We start from the raw sequence: 19,198 nt of genomic DNA, 5'->3' as shown, positions 1-19,198 counted from the left end.
AGTATATCATGCCATTCTCTTCTGGCCTGTAGGGTTTCTGTTGAGAAGTCTGATGTTAGCCTGATTGGTTTTCCTTTATAGGTGACCTTTTTCTCTCTAGCTGCCTTTAAAACTCTTTCCTTGTCCTTGATCCTTGCCATTTTAATTATTATGTGTCTTGGTGTTGTCCTTCTTGGATCCTTTCTGTTGGGGGTTCTGTATAATTCCATGGTCTGTTCGATTATTTCCTCCCCCAGTTTGGGGAAGTTTTCAGCAATTATTTCTTCAAAGACACTTTCTATCCCTTTTCCTCTTTCTTCCTCTTCTGGTATCCCTATAATACGAATGTTTTTCCTTTTGTATTGGTCACATATTTCTCTTAGTGTTGTTTCATTCCTGGAGATCCTTTTATCTCTCTCTATGTCAGCTTCTATACGTTCCTGTTCTCTGGCTTCTATTCCTTCAATGGCCTCTTGCATCTTATCCATTCTGCTTATAAATCCTTCCAGGGATTGTTTCACTTCTGTGATCTCTTTCCTGACATCTGTGATCTCCTTCCGGACTTCATCCCACTGCTCTTGCATTTTTCTCTGCATCTCATCCCACTGCTCTTGCATTTTTCTCTGCATCTCATCCCATTGCTCTTGCATTTTTTTCTGCATCTCTGTCAGCATGTTCATGATTTTTATTTTGAATTCTTTTTCAGGAGGACTAGTTAGGTCTGTCTCCTTCTCAGGTGTTGTCTCTGTGATCTTTGTCTGCCTGTAGTTTTGCCTTTTCATGGTGATAGAGATAGTCTGCAGAGCTGGTACAAGTGACCGCTGGAAGAGCTTCCCTTCTTGTTGGTTTGTAGCCTTTTCCTGGGAGAATAGCGACCTCTAGTGGCTTGTGCTGGGCAGCTGTGCGCAGACAGGGCTTCTGCTTCCTGCCCAGTTGCTTTGGGGTTTATCTCCACTGTTGCTGTGGGCTTGGCCTGGCTGGGGCTGTTCCTCCAAAATGGTGGAGCCCCGTTAGAGGGGGAGCAGCCAGGAGACTATTTATCTCCGTAAGGGGCCTCTGTGCTCCCTGCTGCCCAGGGGGTTAGAGTGCCCAGAGATCCCCAGATTCCCTGCTTCTGGTCTAAGTGACCTGTCCTGCCCCTTTAAGATTTCCAAAAAGCACTCTCCAAACCAAAACAACAACAGCAACAATGAGAGAGGGAACAGAAAGGAAAAAAAAAAGAAAAAACACGCGATTTTTTTTTTTTTCCTCAGGTGCCGGTCCCAGGCACCCGCGCACTGGTCCTGCTGCCCTGTCTCCCTAGCACCAGGGTCCCTGTCCTTTCAAGGCTTCCAAAAAGCACCCACCCACCGGTCCCGCAGGGAAGGAACGCTCAATATTCTTTGTCCTCAGGCACTGGTCCCACGCACCCGCTCACCAGTCCTGCCGCCCTGCCTCCCTAGCACCGGGGTCCCTGTCCCTTCAAGGCTTCCAAAAAGCACTTGGCAAAAAGAGAGAAAAAAAAGGGGAAAAACGCGCGATTTCTTCCGTCCTCAGGTGCTGGTCTCAGGCACCCACCCACCGGTCCCACAGGGAAAAATGCAGGATATTCTTTGTCCTCAGGTGCCGGTCCCAGGCACCCGCTCACCAGTCCCGCCGCCCTGCCTCCCTAGCACCGGGGTCCCTGTCCCTTTTAGGCTTCCAAAAAGCACTCGCAGAAAAGAGAAAAAAAAAAGGGGAAAAACGCGCGATTTCCTCTGTCCTCAAGTGCCGGTCTCAGGCACCCGCCCACCGGTCCCGCAGGGAAAAACGGGGGATATTCTTTGTCCTCAGGCGCCGGTCCCAGCCACCCGCTCACCAGTCCCGCCACCGTGCCTCCCTAGCACTGGGGTCCCCGTCCCTTCAAGGCTTCCAAAAAGCGCTTGCCAAAAAGAGAAAAAAAAAAAAAAGGGGAAAAACGCGCAACCTCCTCCGTCCTCAGGCACCGGTCTCAGGCACCCGCCCCCAGGTCTCGCAGGGAGAAACGCGGGATATTCTTTGTCCTCCGGCGCTGTTCCCAGGCACCTCCTCACCGGTCCCGCCACCCTGCCTTCCCAGCAACGGGGGCCCGTCCCTCTAAGGCTTCCAAAAAGCGCTCGCCAAAAAAAAAACTGCTCCGGTTTCTCTCCACCCGCCGGGAGCCGGGGGGAGGGGCGCTCGGGTCCCGCCGGGCTGGGGCTTGTATCTTACCCCCTTCACAAGGCGCTGGGTTCTTGCAGGTGTGGATGTGGTCTGGATGTTGTCCTGTGTCCTGTGGTTTCTATTTTAGGAAGATTTTTCTTTGTTATATTTTCATAGCTCTATGTGTTTTTGGGAGGAGATTTCCACTGCTCTACTCACGCCGCCATCTTGGAAACTCTCAGTATGTGATTTTTGAAATAAAACCTGTAAGGAGCTCAAAGATTCAAAGGGAGACATTGTGTGATTCCTATGACTTACTTATGGGAAAAGGGTAAAATCAATTCCCAAAACAAAGTGAACCTAATATTAATATTGAGCCCTGACTCTTCCAGTGGTAAGGAACATCTATCCATGGATACGTGAGGTAATTGTGAGGGGAAAGAGCAGCCTGCTCATCTCAGTAAGAAATGCTTTTGAAGTAAATAATGAAATAGTAAAAAATAAAATTTAACATTTGTACTATGTGTTGTGTTAATCACTGTCATGGCATCTGAATCCAGAAGGAAAAGAATGTTAGCCTTTAGAGCCTGGTGGATTTGGAAAGTAAAACAAGTTTCACAGTGTGGTTGTATGCATTTTAATTACAGAGAAGTATTAATAGGGTAATCAATTAAAAGACTTTAGTATTAAAAATATTGTACTAGGGTAAAGCTCTGGGTAAAATGAAATGGAAATAGTTCAAGGAGAGAATGAAGGTAAGTAAATTTTCCAGCTGATAAAAGAAACTTTTTTTAATGGATTTGGGCCCATTTTTAAATCTTTAAAATGTAAAATGTGCTAGAATATTTATCCCTTGTAAACATTTAAGCTTACAGTAAAATATTTTTTATATCAACCTGAAAAATATGGGAAGGGGTTTGCATGTATGCTTAGCATTTTCTGGGGGAGAGGACCCTTTCATCAGTGTCTTAAAGGGTGGAGCACGTGAGCCAAGACACGAGCACAAAGGTGAGGTCACTGCTCCGGAGGCATGGTATTGTGCCAGTCTCAGCTCGTTTGGGTCCTCTCTCCAGTACCTACATGTAGATGTATGGAAGGTACAAAAGTATATCTGCTTTTGTTTATTTATTTATTTATATTGATGTATACTTAATACACATTATTATATTGGTTTCAGGTATACAACACAGTGGTTCATCAGTTACCCATGGTATTAAATCCTCAACCCCAGTAACTATATGTCAACATAGGAAGATGTTACAGAATCATTGGCTCTATTCTTCATGCTGCACTACTATACCCATGACCAACTTATGATTGAGAGTTTTTGTGCCCTTTTCTCCCCCTTCCCCTCCCACCCCCACTCCCCCATGGTGACTACCTCACTTCTCAGTATCTGTGAATCTACCTGTTTGGTTCATTGTGCTTTGTTTTGTTCTTAGATTCCACAAATAAGTAAAATCATATGGTACTTGTCTTTCTCCGCCTGGCTTATTTCACTGAACATAATACCCTCCCGCTCCATCCATGGTTGCAAATGGTAGGATTTCTTTCTTCAGAAAATCTCAATAGAATTATAAATTCTTAAGGCAGATCTCTTAGTTCACAAACATCCTTCCCATATGTCTCCATAGAATAAATCTGCCCGCCCTGCGATTGTTTCCAATGTACAAGTGATGGTGCTTTTTCCATTTCAGTTTGAAGGAAGGAAGTACTGTGAACACGATTTTCAGATGCTCTTTGCTCCTTGCTGCCATCAGTGTGGTAAGTGTTACTGCTGAATGCAAACTAAAAAGTAAATTTCAGAATTACTCAAGTTTTTTTAACACTTCTGAAGTATCAGTGACAAAAATGGTTTTGGTGCTCATTATAATGCATCTAATACTTTACAATCCTAGTGGGGACTGTAGCAATATGGGAGCCACTGCCAGCCAGCACATGACAAACTGCAAGAGTATCAAAACCTGGAGAGAACTGGTGTTTCAGGTCACCTGGTGTGAAAGTGTGTGGGGACTAACTAGGACTTCTGCTAGGCGATCTTTGGGAATGTTCTTTACCCCTGTTAATGTAACCTTTACCTACTTGCTTTCGGGTCTGTCAGGAGACAGACAGGGAGGACATCAGTGGGTGCCTGGGGGGTCACTGTGTGTCACCAAGCACTGACCTCCCACCGCAGCCCCTCTGGTTGCTCACAGCTCTGCTAGAAGGTCTCGGGTCGGCAGTGCTGGGCAGAATGTTCGAAGGTTTAATGGCAGACGAGGTTAAGTTTGGGCTACAAGGAAATGCATTGTGGATTTGTTTTCTGTGTCAGTGATGACCAGAGACAGCCAAAAAGGCATTCAGGAGAGCCCCGTCATACATCATTTGGAAAAAGAAAGCCAATTGGGAGCTGGGATAAGACAGCCCAAAAATATGGCCACGGCATCAAAAACAAGGACTTAGGTGACACAGAAAACCCTTCTTCTAATGTAGTGCTCAGTGTGGTAGACATACATAAAAAAGTCCCGATTTGCAGAGAAAGGTTTAAAATGTATTTGTTCCTCCTGGGTTTTCCCTTACCGCCTGCAACAGCAAGATGCCCCACTGGGGTCCTTTGTGTGTCCCTATCCTGCAGGTGAGTTCATCATTGGCCGAGTTATCAAAGCCATGAATAACAGCTGGCACCCCAAGTGCTTCCTCTGTGACCTCTGCGACAAAGTGCTAGCAGATATCGGCTTTGTCAAGAATGCCGGGAGGTAGGGGTGTGTGGTCCTCGGGGCCTGGGCTTCCCACCTGCGGCACTGGACACCATGTCCCAGGGGTGGGGACTCCGGGCTGCCCTGCTTGACCTGTCCGCCTGTCAGGACGGGTCCCGGTATTCCCATGCTCCTGGGCAGACAAACAGGGGATCCCACCTTTGGATGGTACTTCTTAAGCCTCAGATCATCTGGGTGGGAGTAAAGAACCTTTCATGTAAAAAGTGGTGCTTGATTCTACTCTCTTAAGCCAGTGATGATTTTTAAAGAAATGGTTTAATTTCTTTTCAGAGATACGGGAAGCATATTTCTTTTTGATTTTTAGGAAGAACCTTAGATTTCAGATTTGTTTCTAAAAAAGTTTTGGCTCTGTTCAGACATCTGTGCCGCTCCTGTCACAATCTTGAAAAAGCCAGAGGCCTAGGAAAATACATCTGCCAGAAATGCCATGCCGTCGTCGATGAGCAGCCTCTGATATTCAAGAACGACCCTTACCATCCGGACCACTTCAACTGTGCCAACTGCGGGTGCTGTGACCTCTTCCTTTGTATTGCACAAGTAACGGAAATAAAAGGCCATGTCCCACTATGATCCGTTACTGGGGGATGACATAAAGAACACCTGCACACCCTTCATTTACTCATCGGTTAAATCTTGACCTACTTGAGTGTGTGTACAGCATGCACTCTCCCTCTGTCGTGTGTGTGTACATGTACATACATGTGTGTACCTACACACACAGCTTTAAATACTCAGTCCATATTAAAATAGCCCATTAACCCAAAATTGTATGTATATGGTTTTCCAATACAGAATTTTAAAAAAGCTTTAAAAAGTCTCATCCTGGTACATGTTTAACTTTTACAGCTCTATTAGAGTGGTATCTTAAATTATGTTTATTTAATTTTGCTTTATTTACATCTGAAGGGAATTGCAGAACTTACATGAAATTGTTAGGCTATGATTTTCTGAATTTTCCAACTAGTATAAAAATTGAGTGAAAAAGATACTTTAATGAATATGAACTGCTAAATTATAGTTGGGGGAGAGTGAAGGCAGATGAGGCAAACTGCGCACGGCGTACGCAGGGCGCCCCTCCCGTTCCATGGCCACCGGTCTGTGCTCATCTCGCGCCTCCTGGCCCTCTGGTGAGAGTTCCTTCTGCTCACTTTCCGTTAGCGCTTGTGCAGAATTATTTGAAGCAGATGGAATTCAAACAAGTCCATCTGGCTGAGTGAGCTCATCCCCAGCAAAATGTCCGTTGATACAGGAGACTGAAAATGATGGAGTTAAGCATTTAGAGAAGGGAAATTCTGGGCATTTCATTTGTTACTTTTCTATCAACGCTTGACTATTTTTAACAGCTTGTGACAGTTTAAATAACTGTTAGTAAATGGAACTAGTCTCGGGCTCTGTCATTTTGGAAAGATAGTGTCACTGCATCCGTCCCCAGTGAGGGATTCTCCGTAGCTGTCTAAAGAAGACACCTGGGCTCTAAGGCGACACTAAACAAGGGCATGGTAAATAGGAACAACGCAACTAGATCGCACTCACTCGTATATTTCCTCACTGTTGATGGAGTCTGAAACCCACTCACACCTACTAATTGAGGTTACTCTGAGCACTACTAAGGGGAGAATAAAGTTACAGGGATTGTTAGAGCAGGAACTTCAAAAACCTAACAGTGCACCAACCACATATTTGCGTTTCTCTCGAGGTGGTGTTACTCACGTGGGTGTTTCTCCTGACAGGAAGGAGCTCACTGCTGATGCCCGGGAGCTGAAGGGGGAACTCTACTGCCTGCCATGCCATGATAAAATGGGGGTTCCCATCTGCGGCGCCTGTCGCCGGCCCATTGAAGGGCGTGTGGTCAATGCTATGGGCAAGCAGTGGCATGTGGAGGTGAGTACATGATGGAACAGTGACCAGTTTTGAATAACCGTAATTCAGATGTGCTAACAAGACTAGGAGATTCTGAAGATTAAATACGGACTTTTAAGACATTAGACTGTGTAGAAAATTAGGACTACAGAGTATACATGGCTTTTGTGGTCCCTCAGTAATGCCACAGGACTCGTGCTTCTGTTGTTCGGGCCCCCTGAGGCAGGAAGGGTCATGGTCCACAGCCAGCAGCGGCCCCGCCCTGGAGACGCGCCTACTAGGAGCCCCATTGTCTCCTTCCGCGTTGTTGGACTAGGCTGTGTGTGCAGTAAACCGTCAGGCACAGACGCCTGGATTCAGCAAGACTGAAGAGCTGCGGGGTTACCTACGGCCGAATGAGTAACTGTCTCAGATTTCCATCTGTCTTTTCTGAAGATAGTTTAACTTGCAAATAAAATATGGTGACTCAAAAATGACCTTTAGCAATTTTTTTCAGCATTTTGTTTGTGCCAAGTGTGAAAAACCATTTCTTGGACATCGCCATTATGAAAGGAAGGGCCTGGCATACTGTGAAACCCACTATAACCAGGTACTGATCATACTCATTGGACATGAGATAGACTTTTATGAATTTGAACTTATCAGTATTTTAACTACAAGGAAATCTCTTGTAAAATGCACAGTGAACTGTGAGATTTGTTTTTAACATTTTATTTGGGACAGAATTTGACTCAGAAGAGTAGTAACGTAAAAATACAAAGAACACCTTACGCCTTTCCCTCAGACTCAACATTTGCCTTATTGTTTGCATGTGCTCAGTCTTTCTCTAAAAACACACACTTATCAAATGCACATCTTTATATACAAATGTACATACACATATATACAAATACACATGCTTTTTTTTTTTGAAACATTGACAAGTTCATCATTGTCCTTTATCCCTAAATAGCCCATGTAGATTTCCCAAGAATGTGGAACTCTGTTATGTAACCACAGTTAATTGGTATTGATACAATACTTTCATCTGTTTATTCCAATTTTGTCCTTGACCCACTAATGTCCTTACAGCAAGGTCTCCCTCTAATACTGGATCAGTTCAGGGCTGTCATGTTCCATTAGCCATCTTAAGTCTGCAACATTTCCAGAGCCTTTTTCTATTTTTGATAGTGATGAAAAGTAAATTATTTGCATTGTAAGAAGTAAAAACTAGTCAATGAACTTTTCTTATTTTCTTTAGTAATGCTAAATTCTGGTTTTAATTAGCCAGCTACTTGTTTTTAAGTGGTAGAAAGAACTGAAATTATATTAAGTATTTGGTGTTCTAAAACTTAGTTGTAACACATCTTAACTTTTCCTTTCGTTTTTATTTTCAGCTATTTGGTGATGTTTGTTTCCACTGCAACCGTGTTATAGAGGGTGATGGTAAGTGTCTGTGGGGATTTTATATGGTGCCATTGTGACACAAGAGCACTTGGGTAATATGCAAATTGGAAGAGGCTATGATTGCTATTGATTGGAATGTGATTGTTATCCATTCGTTTTTCTCTTTCTTTGGCATTTTTCCTAAGTAATCTACAGCAGACATGATAACATCCAAAGAGTTGTATTTGTTACTCATTTAGGAACTACTTTAGGCCAGTGCTGCGCGGTTGTTACAGCAAGAATTGTGGGAGTGGTTTGTGGCTGACCCTGAGGTCTGTTTCTGTTTCCATCCCCTGGAATTATGTAATGTGGAAGCTGTAGGGCAGTGTTATATTAAGAGCAGTTTTATCAGGTAGGTAGGAACTTTAACCCTGCAGATGCTAAAACCTGGCAGTTATCTGTGGCCCTTTGCAGGACTTACCACCCTTGTCCTGTGGTGATTAGGCAGGGTGATGGGCTGGAACAGGGAAGCAGCTGTGTTGTTTGCTAATAGTTGCTAGCACAATTCTGCCAGAAACTTCCTGGCAAAGTTTTAAATATTCCTGTTTTCAGCATGCTTCATGGCTCTTGGCAGAGAGCATAACTTGGAAATACTTTCTGAAACCCTGCCCGTGTGCAGTTTACGGAAGGATTAGTGCAGGAGAGCAATCTTTACTGCCATTGAAAATATAACTTCACTCGCCCCTACATGAGATGGTTGCCAGGTGAAAGAAGCTGTCAAAAAGCTCTTCTCAGCTTTGGAAGAAAGACTCCTTCCTACAGATGAATATGTTAATATTTGGATTTTTAAAAATGACTTACCTAGTCTGTATTTCTTTGTCAGGCCAGGGACAGTAGGGCAGAGGAGGTGACAGTGTGCTGATAGGCAGGTGCTGAGCCGGAAAGCCCGTCTGAGTGACGTAAGGCAGGCTGCACTGTGCACGGGTGAGAGGCCGTGAGCTTCGGTGTGAAGACCTGGCATGCATATATGCTTCCCAAGAGGGAGAGAGGAACTGTAATAAGGTTGAAAGGCAATAGTAACCTTCCCTAAGACAAAGCCTACAGTCACGTGAGATGTAAATTAAGTGCTTGGTTTGTATGTGAAAAAATAGCCTTACTAAATAAGTAAGATGGACTCAGTAAACATTAATAGCACTGAGATTTTTAGCTACATGATTCTTTTGCAAGAAAACCTCCTGCGAACTCTTCCATATGCTGTGGAAATAACCTCAGCTCCGCCTTAGAGCTGTACATTTAAGCCCCAGCCCCAGCCCGCCTGTGACCAGCTGTCTTGCCTCCCCTCCAGTGGTCTCCGCGCTGAACAAGGCCTGGTGTGTGAGCTGCTTTGCCTGCTCCACTTGCAACACTAAGCTGACACTCAAGTAAGTCCACTGTCGGGTCCAGTGTGAGCCCTGGGAGCTTCTAGAGTTTTTGAAGAGAATTCTTTGGTTCCCTCTGTCTCCTTTCTGTTGAAGCTTCTGAGGGCAAAGGCTCTTCCTTTAACTGTTCCATGTTTTCTCCTATTCCTTCTTTGTCCTGCTCAAAGGGATAAGTTTGTTGAAATTGACCTAAAACCAGTCTGCAAACACTGTTATGAGAAAATGCCAGAAGAATTTAAGAGGCGACTTGCCAAACGGGAGAGAGAAGCAAAGGATAAGGACAAGCAGAAAAAGAAAAAGCCAGTGTGTCTGTGAACCTCTCTGTCCCTCGTCCTCGTCTCTGTCTTCTTGGGTCAGTCCTGCAGAACGTGTCCTGGCTCTGTTTCTGTCTTTGGCTTTTCTTGGTTCCTTTTGACATGTATTTGTAGCTTATTAGAGATTGAAATACAAGTATTTATCCTGAGTAAAGTCGGTCCTTTTGCATAATTATTAAAAGTATAAAGCTTAAGCTAACACAGGTCGCACTTAACAGTGGCTTGTACTTCATGTATTTCCCTCAATCTGCAGGCTCCCTTGTCTCTTTTTTAAAATCACTATATGGTGTAGATTTTTTTTAAGTGAATCCAAAGGGAAGAACTCCAGTTTCCTAATAGATACTGGGAAAAGTTTTAAAGTAGTGTTGCCTAATAATTACAGCTTTCAAAATCCTGGTTTTTGGTTTCTTTGCCTAAAATAATGAAATTGTGCAATTCCAAGTGTCTCATGTTCTAAGTACTGTATTAAAGTGAATCCTTTACAGTTAGATAGGTTGTTCCCTATCTAATCAAAAACCATCTGCTGAACATACAAGATACCTCCTATCTCTGCTGTATGTAGGGGTGCTTTCACATGACGCCCATATGCATCGTGATGTTTTCAAATTCTATTTCATTCCTGATTTTTGTGGGAAGTAATTCAATCTTTGAAGTCTTTTGAATGGCTGGGATGATTGACCCATTTTTCCTTCCTGGTTACCATTGTTTTCTAGCTCGACAACTTCTTTATTGTTCAGCTTTCATGTACCCTTCTATAAAAATATACTAAAATCCAAATATAAAATTAAAACAATGAAAGTTTTGCTTAGCAGTATCTCTGAAAGCAGTGATAATTTATTTGCTTCATCAAAAAAAGGCAGTTTTAATAACTTTTATTCTCAGATGACTTTGGGAGACTTTTAACTCAATGGGTACTATTTAAATCAAACTGAAAATTGAAATCTAATTATCATTTGAGTTACTATCAGCATTAGGATCTCTGAAAAAACAGAAAATAATTCCCATCTGGTGCTTTTAAAAAAAGGAATTTTTGTTTTAAGTATTTGGTTAGGAATTAACATTGTTCTTTAAAATTATATGAGCAGATGTAATCATTTGTTATAGTCAACAGTGTACCACTAGACTTGCTCCACAAATACTTCCTAAATGTAATTTTAGAGAAAACAATCAAGTTAAAAAGTTGTACATTTACTCAATTCACAATTAAGGGCCCTAAATTTCAGCAGTCATAACTTGTGATTACCTATTGGAAATGCATTACAGATAGTTAGGAGGCCAGCTGGAAACTTGTCTTCTCCAGAACTGTTTTACAAATAAATTGATAATGTGTATTGCTCTAGCTTTCACAAGGAGTTGAGTTCTCCATACATCTGCCAAACACAAATGTAACCACAGGCGATCTGGCTCACCTGTGTTCTTCAGGAGTGCTTAAAAATCTTCTTTGTATCTCCCCTACCAACCTTTCTATCAGATGACCAACCAAAACAACCCATTATGATTTTAGATTTTTTTTCTTTTGATGATTTTTGTTGTTGTTGGGGGTGGAGGAGCAAGCCATTTTATACCAGGAAAAATCAAACCTCATCGCTACCTATTTTAAAATACTTAGTAAGATCATTTCACCTTCAGTAAGGAGAGGATCATTCAAATTACAGAAATACAGTCTTTGCCTTAAAGAACTATTCTTTAAAGTATTCTTCTAGTTCTTTAAAACATAATTGACTTTACTTACCTGAATTATGTGTACATTAGATTTCCTGTATATATAGCACTGACTAAAATGTAATAGTCTCAATTATACAGATAAAGATTAATTTTATAAGGATGATTTCTTCAAATGATAATGTGACTTTTTTACATCTAGTACAACGACAAGAATTAAGGTTAGAATTAGTTTTCTGCTAACATGAACATAGATGTCATCATATAGTATCTTCATTTGCTTCAATAAAATTACTTCACATTTAGATGTCTGTGTTGTATGCATTTTCACTAATTTCTTTTTTTTTATTATTGTTATTATCTTTAGGAATAAATTTGTGGAGTTTGACATGAAACCAGTCTGTAAGAAGTGCTATGAGAAATTTCCATTGGAGCTGAAGAAAAGACTTAAGAAACTAGCTGAGACCTTAGGAAGGAAATAATTTCCTTTATTTTATTTTTTCTCTTCTATGCAAAGATAAGAGATTACCAGCATTACTTGATTTGATCCACCTTTGTTTAAGGCTGTACCTCAAAAGAGTTGAGAGTGAAGAGGACCTATATGAATGGTTTTTATGTCCTTTTCCTCCTCAAAAAAGAAAAACAATTTATAATCACATATGAAATCAAGATTTGCCTTTGTTAATAACCTTTATCAATTTGTTGAGATGTAGACTAAAAAAGCAAAAACACATGGTTAAATGTTAAATTTTAATTAAGGCCCCAAAAATTAATATAACGTTTAAAAATGAAAGAAAAGAGCTTTTACTGACTCAAATTAAAAAATATAAACATTATCTCACTTTGTACTCAACAGAAAATTCTAGCTGCTGTTGGGAAGGATATAGGGAAGAAAAATAACCAACCATGAAAAACAAATTTTACAGAATCTTAATATGTTAATCAGACTAATAGCAGTTAAATGGATACACACATTACTAAGGAAACAAGTGTATTCAGAACTACTTGATTTTGTTTGTTTTTTATTAAATACAGCAATTGCTTTGCTTAGTTTTATATTTTGTTCTCCTTCTGAACTTCTTTCATACAATTAACCACAGTAGTTCTAGCTCGCTAATGGTATGACTTTAAACTTTGTGCAAAAAAAAATTTATACTAGTTATTTGAAAATACAGTATACTTTACAATATTGGAAAAATGAAGTATTTTTAATGTATTACAGCAATTATGCTTCTCAGCTTAAGGTCAAAGATATAGTCTTACAATAGGACATGAAATTAAATTTTATGTAGCTTGTAATATATCACTTTAAAAAATGAATGTATACATATTGATTATATTGTCTTTATAATCATGTTAACATTTATGATTCATACATAGCCAACTTGCCTTGCCTTAGAAAAAGATATGCTTTAATCATGAATTCTAGCTGTTTCCTAGAGTACCAAATAAACATTAGTGTAGTAACTGAGAATTATAAACCCAAACTCATTTATCACAGCTATGATAGTATTTTTAAAAAACTTTTTCTTTTACTGAGAAACACATTGTGTCATCTTATTAGAAGAGAATGATGCTAATAGGTATTTCAAGTTTTTTTTCAAATCTCATAATAAATTGAGTTTTATTTATTTTAAGTAGGAGGTATAAATTACACTTAGTTTGGAAGAGGGATGTTTAAATGTCAGTTTTAGATGAAAAGTAGTGAATTATTCTACTTTATCAAAATTTTATCCTGAAGTTTCTGGACTATTACTTCTCAATAAACTTGTGTAAAGAAAATTTTTTCACATTTTTTAAAATGTTGCTGCTGCTGTGTTATCACTTAAAAGAGAGTTGCCAAGATGGACATCTAGGGGAAAATGACTGATTTTTCCAAAAATAGTTGAAGTACCGTTTTGCTGTTAAAAAAAAAAATCTCAGGATGGTACCACTGTACCATTAAATATTTGTATGCATGTGTTTTTAAGTTTATGCCTGTCCTTTACAGAGCAAACTTCTTTTGGTTTTCAAATAATTTATATCCAACTACTTTATTATTTAGTGTTCTTTTACAGTTCTAAGAATTATAAATTATTGAAAATCATCAAAATATATAGTGTAAGACAGTAAGTGCTCAGAAGTTTAAACCAATCTTCTCATTTGACAGCAGGAATCAAAGTCCCTTCGGTGTGCCTTTGTCAACTAAAATAATGACCAGCAAAAAACCTTGAAAGTACTTATTAATATTATGCTATGGATACAGGCATAGTACAGGACTGACAGCATATCGTCTTGATGCTAAATTCTTGCTTCTTAAATACCCCTACAACAGAAATATGGAGCAGAAAAGCTAATTCATCCACATTCTTAGTCACCTTGACAACAGCGGTATTCTTGAGTCCCCACAGCCTGACTCAGCTTTGTTTCTGCCTCTCCTGCAGACAGGGGCCCGCTGCTGTCTTTGCTCACTCCTTTCTTCAAATAGGAGTATCTCCTGCAAGTTCAGCGGGGGTTAAGCCTTGCATTTTTTCTTCCTTGGAGCCCTTACCTGTGGGAAGGGAGGAAGAAGTGGAAAAGCTCTAAGTGGATTAGAAAACAAACATGGCTTAGTTCATAATGTTGTTCGTGGAGCTTTGCCTGACTGTGGAAAACCTCAGGCTAGTAAATAAGTATCTTTGCTTAAATAATTCATTGTTCTTACTGAATTCCTAAGTGCTCTTTTCTTACCAAACCTAATATTAATTGGTGAATAATCTGGGTACAAGTAAAACATTCTTTGGATCATGTTCAAAGTCTTACTAACATTGTACCTGAAATGATAGGTCACTTTGCGGCACTTACTTGCCAAAATACCATTTCTAAGTTAAGGAAATTTTGAGGTAGGCTTACAGCATCCTTGTTGTATTTCATTTTAGATTGTAAGCTCAATGGCAGGGACACTATATCAATAATTGTTTTTATATAGCAACCACTGCGGTATACTCGGTGCATAATAAATGTACATAACAATAATAACCTGTTGTGAATTAATTTGAATGACTGAAGCACAGAACCATGAAAAGACAGATGTTTAAGAAAGCTGTTTTGGAAATAAGCTTCAGTGCCCACTGAGGGATGAAGAGAGAAAATATATATAATATACACTCTGCCATAAAAAAGAATAAAGTCTTGCCATTTGTGACCACATGAATGGGCCATGAGGACACTATGCTGAGTGAGAGAAGTCAGAGAAGGACAAATACCATATGATCTCACTTAGATGTGGAATCTTTAAAAAAATCTAAAAAAAAGGGGCCTCATAAACGCAGAGAAAGATTGATTGGTGGTTCCTAGAGGCTGGGGCTAGAAGGGGTGGGTGAGATGGGTGGAGGGAATCAGAAGGTACAAACTTCATGTATTAATCAGCGTGGTGACTAAAGTTAATACCATGCTGTGTTATTTCAAAAGTTGCCAACTTTCAAAGTTGCTAACAAAGTAGATCTTAAAAGTTCGCATCACAAAGAAATTTGTAACTGTGGTGATGATGGATGTTAACAGAAATGGTCTTTTTACCACAAATGCAAGTATCCTATCATGCTGTTTATCTAAAATTAATGTCCTGTCAGTTACATCTCAATTTTTTTTTAAGTTACACTTTTTTAATGCTTTTTAAAACTTACTATAGTTTTGCGAGGAACACAATTTATTTGATACAACGACTTAGTAAATCCATGTAAAAATATCAAAGATTCTCTATCCGAAGATCGCAGCGCAGTTCCCCATACCGCCTTGTTGAGCCCCTACGGCAGGGGAGTCACCTGGCGGCGGGAAGGGTGCCTGGAAAGCGGCCTCTCCTCAGTTCGGGCCCAGAAAGTTCCCGGGGCTGCGGGCTGGGGGCGCCCCGGGGCCTCGGTCCAGCTCCAGGCGGCGTCTCCGCGGGGCCGGGCGGCCTGGGCTATGGAGGCCCTGCCCCCGGGAAGAGGCCCGCTCGCTGCTGGGAGGAATTGCCCCCTGGTGTTGAAGTCCCCCCTGACTTCCCCAAACGAAGCGAGTTACCTCGCCGCCTGGGTCCCCGCCGGCCGCTGCCCGGGCGCCCTGCGGCCAGCTGGCCCCCCCCCGCCGAGGGAGGCGGGGGACTGTCGCCCTCGCCCCCGCGGTGCCCTGCGATGCGGCGGGCAGGGCCGGCACCCCGGCACCGGACGCCGGCGGGCCACAGAGCTATTCATCATTAAAGCTAACGACCACAGCCGCGGCTTGCTTTCTACGAACACAAGTATCATTCCTTCCTTGCTTAAAAAATTTACCTGGGGAATGCTTGTAATAAATATTGGGAGCGGGATCCAAAAATCTTGTACAGGATCATCATAAATAGTTGCAAAGAGGCACTTGAGAGTTTTTTTTTTATTTCAGGGGAGAAGGGGAACATCTTTTCAGGTAGTGTTTTTTGGTTTGCGAAAACTAATATGCTATCGTAATGGGAAATGCTATCTTTATTTTTTTAATGTTTAAGGTGGGTTAAATGTGTATGTTACGATATTATTTACATAGTTTCTGTTGTTTTGGCAAATTTTCCTCCGTCAGTGGAGCCATGGTGACCTAAAAGCTGCTCCTGTGTAAATCACAAATTCTTAGTTGAGTTGAAAGGAAAGCTTTGTTCCACGTGTGCTCCACAAACTGTACTGTGATCGCCAAACCTTAAAACCTTGGTTGGTGAATCATGAGTTCTGTACCTCAGATACACGCCGCTCCTCACATTCTGAATTTCCAGTGAACACAGGGCAGCCCAAGTGAGCTGCCTACTGCATCGGACCTGGCTTGCCAGAAACTCGACTTCTCCACTGCAGCAGAAAGAGAAAAGGTAGTTTCTCCTCATTTCTAAAACCTTGGGATTTTCTGCTTCACCTTCTAATCTTGCAGTCATATTAGAATTTTGATGCCACAAGATCAAGTAGGAGGCTTTCCACTTAATGACTGTCACTAATCTTCAGTGCAAGGGAAAGTGGCTTCTTAAATCTCAAATTGTACCAAGCAGGCGACTGGTTCACATTCACTACTAGAAACATCAGTAGTATTTATATAGTCCAAGAAGAGGATCTCAATCCCAACAGTAAGAGTCAAGTGTCATGAAGGGAGCAGCTCCTTTAAGGACGTTCCTTCGCTGCACCTCTCTAGCTGCATCTCTACATATCAGACCCCAGAGCAGGGTTACACTGGGGCAAGGTATCAACATCTAGAATCACCCCCAAAATCCCACGTTTAGTAGGTATTGTTCTTGAATATCATTCTCTATTTTTGAAATTTGACATGGATATTCCCCTTTCACAAGTTGTAATTTCCTTCAGAGGACAGCTAGGGTCTCTAATTTTGTGTCCATGCAATGAGACCTAAACTATTGGAACCAAGCTTTCTGGCAGCTTTTTCTGCCAGAACATAGGAAAAATCAGGGAATAAAGACCCTAAAAAGACCAAAATGAATTACTAAAGTTCACATTGAAGTTCATATCATCATTCTTGGAAAAATCCCTTGCTTATCACTGGTGTAGATGATCCACAGTTCTAACAAGCTTTGTGAGTTTCCTGTCCCAGTTGAGAGACAAGTGTGGAGAAGGAGACAAATGGTAGGCAAATGCCAGGAGCCTTTGTTGAATGTCAACTTCTGTCAGACGGTGTACTGAAAAATATACAGTACAACAGCTATACAGTCCTTGGAAGCTCACAGTTACCAGGGGTCACAAAAATGCATCAGAATATATTGTGATAAGAACCAACATGAGAAATATGAGTAGGATGAAGAGATTGCTCAAAGGAGTCTAGAAAGATTTTCCCACAGGCAATGATAGCTGACCTGGGGTTTGAAAGACACTGAAAGCTGTCCAGAACAGTGGGGAGGAGCTCTCTAAGGCAAAGAGAACAAAACAACCTGTACAAAGAGCCTGGTGAGAATTTCCATTGAGTTGGGCCCCAAGAGCGAAGCTGAAGGAGGGAAATGTCCAGTTGGAGAAGTCGTCCCAAGAGGGCAAAACCACCCACGTTGCTCTTCTGTGCTGACCTTCTCTTGGCCCCACATGTGAAGTGCATGTGACAAATCAGAAACTCTATAGAAGCCAAGATATATCTGAAATAAGGTCAATTGAGCCATTACAGATGCAGCCAGAAAAGGACTGAGTCCCGGGACAGGAAGTTTCTGCTTCACCAGTAGCACAGGAACAACTTGTCCACAAGACTCAAAAACGGAACATTTGTAAAAGGTCCCAAGGAAAGAAAGCTCTTTCTATAGCTAGAGATAAGGCAGGTGGGCTACTGCAAAGCAGGGAAAGTCAGCGCATAGGTGGCTGGTCCACAGAGAAGGCTCTCAGATTGGTTGGTGATGGTCCGGCTTGATTCACAAGCAACAGGGATGTGGTGGCAGATGATTGCTGAGATGACTTCATCCAGGAATGTGGAGTGTTTGGTTGCCTGCAGCTTGCAGCTATTGACTGATTACAGTCCCTTCTCTATCCTCCCCCATTCTTCAGCCCTTATATCACTTAAAGTCATCTCAGAATTTTTCTTTAGCATTTCCCCCTTTTCATCAAGATATTTCATAGAAATTATTGCTAATGAACACATGTTGTGAATTTAAGTATGTGTAAAATGGCCCTTTTATGTTCAGGGTGTGGTCCCACATTGCTAAGAAGGCTCCTTCCTGAAAGTCGTGTCCCACAGAGGAAGGAAACAATATTGAATGAGCTGAGATGTCCCGGCCATTAGTGGCAAAGGAAGGTGGGAAGGGGGAGGGGAGAGAACCATCAGCCAACATTTGTCAAGGATCTTCAAATTTTGACCTTCAAAGAGTGTCTTCTGTCAAGGTTAATAGGTGGCTAATTCAATCTGTCCAGGAAACATAATGTTGGCTGGGCTTTGGTTCCTAGACTTACATAACTGGGGAGAACAAGCATAAAGTTTAAGTGAAATAACACCAGGAAAAATTAAAAGTAGGACAACAAATATAATCTGAAAGGTGGTTTTAATCCATGAACCTCAGGCCTTGAACCATCATTTTAACATCTCTCTTAAATGGGGTTTGGATGACTCAGGGCCCTTATTTTTGTAATACCAACAGGCAATTAAACAAATTCTAAAAATGTTGTGATCGTGCTTGGGCTGTAGATTTCTGTAGGCTGACTGCCCATCTTTAGTGTCATCAACAACAGGAAAGGAAAGAAGGAATAGAGATTGGGGTGACTTTGAGCCTCAGCATATACAGGCCTGGTCCAGACTCTGCAGCAGACAGCTTCCAGCTGCCAGCAGCTCCTCCTGCTAGTCGGGCAGTCTGAGATCAGAGACGGGAATGCTGGACCATTCGGGTGGCTCAGCTTTTTTTAGGTAGGAAACGGATCCAGGAATCAGTTCCCTGGGAGATTGGCCTCACAGGGATTCAAAAGTAGGACCTGGAACAGATATTTATAGCAGAGTTGTTAAGAACTTTTGTGCAGATGTTTTTATCAATACACAAAATGTCCAGGTTAGATTCTGTGGGGTGGAGAGTCATTTTCCTTGTTTCTATAAAAATACTACTTTACTAAAAAGTGATTGATATGAACAGCTTTAATAAGCTCTTGGCAGTAAGGATTCCCCCTTCTATAACTAAAGAGTCAAAGGCCACCAGGGAAAGATGCATAGGTCTTCCTGTTATGATTTCAAAAGGGGAAAGCTTATGTTTTCCAAAGTCAGTGGATCTCAGATTCAAAGGAACTACAGGTAA

The 19,198-nt window shown here is 41.4% G+C and overlaps 1 protein-coding gene across 9 annotated transcripts in view; it reads left to right on the top strand.

Annotated features, from left to right (window-relative positions):
• LIMS1 (LIM zinc finger domain containing 1) overlaps positions 1-14,490 on the top strand; it is a 194,685-nt gene extending 180,195 nt beyond the window's left edge. For 6 of the 9 annotated variants that reach the window (XM_037015439.2, XM_037015441.2, XM_037015440.2 and 3 more), the window contains exons 3-10: positions 3,816-3,882; positions 4,733-4,853; positions 5,231-5,380; positions 6,605-6,755; positions 7,231-7,323; positions 8,111-8,159; positions 9,445-9,520; positions 9,685-9,870. In XM_037015439.2, the coding sequence (XP_036871334.1) occupies positions 3,816-3,882; positions 4,733-4,853; positions 5,231-5,380; positions 6,605-6,755; positions 7,231-7,323; positions 8,111-8,159; positions 9,445-9,520; positions 9,685-9,832 (855 nt within the window). In that variant the 3' untranslated portion in view covers positions 9,833-9,870. Of the gene's footprint in view, positions 1-3,568; positions 3,659-3,752; positions 3,883-4,732; positions 4,854-5,230; positions 5,381-6,604; positions 6,756-7,230; positions 7,324-8,110; positions 8,160-9,444; positions 9,521-9,684; positions 9,871-11,860 lie in introns of those variants that run through there. The other 3 variants (XM_037015438.2, XM_017680433.3, XM_073238758.1) reach the window with 2 other exon arrangements.
• Positions 14,491-19,198: the final 4,708 nt, after the last annotated feature.

The sequence above is a fragment of the Manis javanica genome, chromosome 1 (assembly GCF_040802235.1).
Source record: "Manis javanica isolate MJ-LG chromosome 1, MJ_LKY, whole genome shotgun sequence".
Classification (NCBI taxonomy): domain Eukaryota; kingdom Metazoa; phylum Chordata; class Mammalia; order Pholidota; family Manidae; genus Manis; species Manis javanica.
This window is presented reverse-complemented; position numbering and strand designations above follow the sequence as displayed.